Genomic DNA, 4,676 nt, shown 5'->3' on the forward strand with positions numbered 1-4,676 from the left:
ATTTGAGGCAACCTATAACAGTTACTGTAGCGAGTAGATGGTTACTGTTAGTCAGTAGCAAACAATCTCAGCCTTCAACAAATTGTTTTTATTGTTTGGTGTTTAATTAGGTTTTCTTATTCCTGTTTAGTATATAAGATCATTAGAGAGATGAGATCATTGGAGAGGATTCTTATTCCCTATTCAAAAATTGAATCTCAACAAATAATGAATATATGGATTCTCCTTATTCTCAAAATTTTTTAGACTTGCCCTTCTATAATTGTTTAGTTCCCTCAAAATTAACATCAAACTTAACTGCAGGTTAAAAACATAGAATTACCTAAATATCTCTATTTAAATATTTCTATTCAAAGTCCACATCAAATCTTGTGTTTTGTGTCAAGAAATTCCTAGGCTACTTCTTTTGTTGCTTTCCAACCAATTCAGAGCTCTATAGGAGGCCTCCATTTTTTTTGAAAGAAGGACCCTCAACAAATTAGAAGGCCCACAATAGCTAGATACATCATCAACGACTAGACATATAAGCTCCCTAGGGACTTCTAACCAAAATTTGTAATTGTCTACACATTGTACAGTCTCTTCCAATTGATCTTTTGGCATCAAAGGGAAATAACACGGCAAGTATGCAGTAACCTAACCTAACCCAACATGTTTCTAAGCTAGAAGTGTTCTTACTTCACCCCAGATATCGGCATTTCCAGACCTAAAAGTAGAGAATACTGAAGAATTCTGAATTCCCGTGCGCAAGAGGCTCATTACTCATCCAGGAGCAATTAGATGTTGAACTACTCAGTGATAGAAAAAATATAGTTTCGGCGAAAATTTTCGATTCTGCAGTCAACTAGCAAAAGATTAATCAAAAGAAGATAGTCTGAACAAGATTCCTATTAAAAAGACTGACGAAATCCACGCTAAGAGTATTCCACAAGCGAAGTTAAAAAATAGATAAATTGAATTAAACTGTAAACTCCTAGAAGAAACTTTGCCAGATATAATCATGAAGAGCCCTGGATTTAAATTCATTTAGCTGGTCCAGGCATGGAACCCATCCAAGCAGGAGGAAGCATTCCAGTCTGCTCCTGAACCGTGCTAAACAATGGAGGCAGCATCTTATACACTCCAGCAATCTCCTTCATAGCTCCAGCTTGCTCTCCGTAGCCAGCACCATCACCATTGCTCCACACGCTGATCTTTGGCTGCAACCCCTTGACAGCATCAGCATTGATACGTGCCATATCACGGTACATTCCCCCATCTATCATCAGGTAATCTCTCAGTGCTCCATAATTTCCTCCAAGAGATTTCAGCAACGTTTCCAGGTAGAACCCCTGTGCTTGAGCCAGAGCGTGTAGTCCTTCAGCTTCCTTTTGCTTGGCGTAGAGCTCTCCGTCTGCCTCCTGCTGGCGAGAAAAGAAGGCGGCTTCAGCAACTGCACGACGTCCCTCTGCCTCTTTCTCTTGCTGGTAAAGTTCTGCTTCAGCTTCCTTTTGCCTGTTGTACAGCTTCCAGTTTGCTTCTTGCACCTGTATGCAATTAGAACGCTCATCTGTGAAGGTAGTAATTTTACATGCTATTGAAGTACGCACATTAGTTAGCGTCTTACAGAATTTCAATCAATTTGAGTTTATTTTGAGCTCAAATGTAAGTTCATGAAGAAGTTTGCAAGAATTTTAAGGCAAAAAGCATGGAACCTTATCTTATATAATAGAATAAAACTGCTTTAAAATACTGCTTACATTTGCTATGATGCACAGGAAACAGCTTCCATAACCATAAATACTAACAATTATCAAGTCAAATGCCACCAAAATTATGAGCAGCTAGTACTTAACGAAAGATTAAGATTGGTCAAAGTGAAAGATGAAAATAAGCGAAATTCACAGATATGATAAATGAGTTACAACCGTCCATTATATACTTCTTTTTATGCTAAAAATTGACAGCAAATATTCGGATATCCATGTTTATTAATTCAATAAATCACATGATCAGGTAACTAATACCAGAAGCTTAGATTCATACAGCAATGAGAGGGAGATAAACATCAGGATATCCACGAACATATTGGATTTTATAGAATGACATTCAGATGTATATGTTACCTTCATCTCATAGTCTACAGTAGCCTGACTGAGAAATTCAGCCTTGAGCTTCTCAGTCTGCCTCATCGCATTCTTCTTCTCGACCTCCAACTGAAGCTCTGCCTCTCTCACAGCCACGGCCTTTTCTGCCTCCACCTCAGCCACCTGCGTCTGCTTCTCCCACTCGGCCGTCTTCATCGCCAGCTTGGCATTCGCCTCAGCCACCTCAGCCTCCCTCTCATTCTCAAATATCTTCACCTCTGCCTTCACCTTAGCCTCCTGCATCTTCCCTTCTCCTTGCCTCTGTGTCGAGTAAATCTTTGTTTTTGTGTCAATATCAGCTGCGTTCTTCAATGTCTCTCCATCTCTTTGTTTGGCTCCGACTTCTCCTTTCATCCTGGCTTCGGCTACGTCGACCTTGGCTTTGTTGGCTGCTTCCGACTGGGTCTTTTGGCCTAGGTAGGAGAAGTACTCGCTGCCCGTGACATCGACTAGCTGCTTCACGTTGGCGTTGTAGATTAGGAGACCAAACTGGTTGAGCTCCAGTTGAACCTGTTGGGAAATAGTAAGTCAGGAATTAGAAATTAGCGTCCAATTTAATAAAAGTAATTGCTGTAATTGTCATCGACACTATTATAAAAAAATGTGACTATGAATCTATCTCAGATATGAGAGGAGACGAGTGATGTCTCTTTTGCTAGCCATAGAAATCTTAGTTGGAATCGCAAGAAGATGACGCATGTCGGTTTCTTCCATAGTTGGTTCAAATGAATGGCTACTGTATTAATTCATAGTGTTTATTTACTTTTTACTTTTTCAAGTTGGACAAATCAAATGGCCGAGTAAGGGTAATTTTAGAATTCCAAGGCTAAAACCCTTCATTCTTCTTCCCGGTTTTTTCCTTAATTCTTCTTCTTTATATCTTATGTGTTTGTTAATGAAGGATGGGTTTTTTCCTTAATTCTTCATTCTTCTTTCTGCGTTTGAAAAGCTAGATTTTCGAGCAACAATTGTTTTTCTTTTTCTATAGTATATAATAACAAATATTCCATTATATAAGATGATAAAATTAGGTAAAAAAATGTAGCATGGATTATAACAGTATCTCAGTCATCTGTCCCTCATCTATGTACGTTTAAAACAAAAAAAGTTCCTCACATAATAGCTTGAACAAAAAAACTCCGTTTTGCCATTAAAACCCCATTAGAGTTTTAAAGTGAAATGTTCTTCTTGAAAAACTTGTACAGAGGTCAATGTAGGTTTTTACCCCCTTTGTTTTATCTTTTGCTCCTTGTCTTCTTAATACCTAATCTAAGAGAAAGAGAAGAAATATATCAAAATATGTCTTAAGAGGGTTTCTTGAAAAAACAAGGTACTAATAAACGGATTTCTATTAATTTTATGTCAAAAATAAAAACTTTTAACAAGTACCTTGCCAAAGACCTCCTTCTTGAACTCCTTGGTCCCCTTAAAGATATCCTCCATCGTCATCGACGCAGCAAGAACCCTCGTCTCCCCCTCAATAACACCCTGCACCAACTCCTTCACATGGTTCGAGTTCTTGTCGTGCGAGAACCCTCGTCTCCCCCTCAATAACACCCTGCACCAACTCCTTCACATGGTTCGAGTTCTTGTCGTGCGACGACATGAGCTTCCCCCTCAATAACACCCTGCACCAACTCCTTCACATGGTTCGAGTTCTTGTCGTGCGACGACATGAGCTTTGCGTACTTCATCATCATCTCCTCCTCATCCACCTTCGGCCCAATGGTGAACACCGCTGGAAGAATAAAGGGCAGTTTCTCTGCGCTCATCGCCTGCACATCGAACTCGTAGTTCACGGGAGATAAGTCGATTCTTGAACATGACTGCCCGGGGAAAACCCAGGCCTTCTTCGCAAGCCTGACGTCTTCGATGCCCCATCCTGTGATGGCTAAGTATTGGGAGGCCGAGGCTACCTTGTAGCCCATTGTTGACGCTGGTTAGATTTCAGATAAAATCAAGAAAGGGGAAGAAACAGAGAGATCAACGGAGAAAGTTGAGCAAAAAGGGGATGCTATTGTTTATGTTCATATTTAAAAGATCGATGTTTGGGTATCCTGTGTGTTTCCGGTCCTGCAATCCTGACACACGTGGTTATTTCAAATTTTAGTCATTATTGTTAATTATATAGTATCTTTTAATTAGGAATTATCTTTATTATAGATATCTTCTTTAAAACTTTCCTCAGAAGAGTTTTCTTTTCAACAAGAACTTTAATAAATATTCTATAATAAGGTGAAAAGATATTGGGATATTATATTCTTGTACCTTATCAATTAACTATCGCCCATTACAACAATCTAGGTTGAATTACCGTATCAATTAACTAGATACAGAAAATATTGCTTTTTTCTCCTTTGATTAGGATATCTATAGCAACTATTTTTGAGATTTGAGATACCTACAAGTCTATCATAATAACTCCAAGTTTATAATTATTATTATTATTATTATTATTTATATTTATCTATCTTAATCAGAAGAATATAATGTCCCATACGTACGCATCATGTAGAATATTAATGAAAAGGTAATTCTAATAGTAACAAA

General features: G+C 38.4%; 1 protein-coding gene across 1 annotated transcript; it reads right to left on the reverse strand.

Moving 5' to 3' along the window:
- LOC109827651 (flotillin-like protein 1) lies at positions 996–4,204 on the reverse strand. Its single transcript, XM_020394961.1, has 4 exons — positions 3,737–4,204; positions 3,516–3,596; positions 2,106–2,636; positions 996–1,526 (listed from the first exon to the last, which is right to left on the reverse strand). The coding sequence occupies exons 1-4, from the start codon at positions 4,052–4,054 to the stop codon at positions 1,023–1,025; spliced, it is 1,434 nt and encodes a 477-aa protein (XP_020250550.1). The 5' UTR covers positions 4,055–4,204; the 3' UTR covers positions 996–1,022.

The sequence above is a fragment of the Asparagus officinalis genome, chromosome 1 (assembly GCF_001876935.1).
Source record: "Asparagus officinalis chromosome 1, Aspof.V1, whole genome shotgun sequence".
Taxonomy (NCBI): domain Eukaryota; kingdom Viridiplantae; phylum Streptophyta; class Magnoliopsida; order Asparagales; family Asparagaceae; genus Asparagus; species Asparagus officinalis.

What these genes read in the sequence shown, in the direction of transcription:
- LOC109827651 (XM_020394961.1), bottom strand. Translation starts at nt 4,054, where the DNA reads ATGGGCTACAAGGTAGCCTCGGCCTCCCAATACTTAGCCATCACAGGA. An exon ending in AGGGTGTTATTGAGGGGGAA is followed by an intron (nt 3,597 to 3,736) that starts GCTCATGTCGTC and finishes ATTGAGGGGGAG; the next exon opens with ACGAGGGTTCTTGCTGCGTC. An exon ending in CTGTAGACTATGAGATGAAG is followed by an intron (nt 1,527 to 2,105) that starts GTAACATATACA and finishes AATTGCATACAG; the next exon opens with GTGCAAGAAGCAAACTGGAA.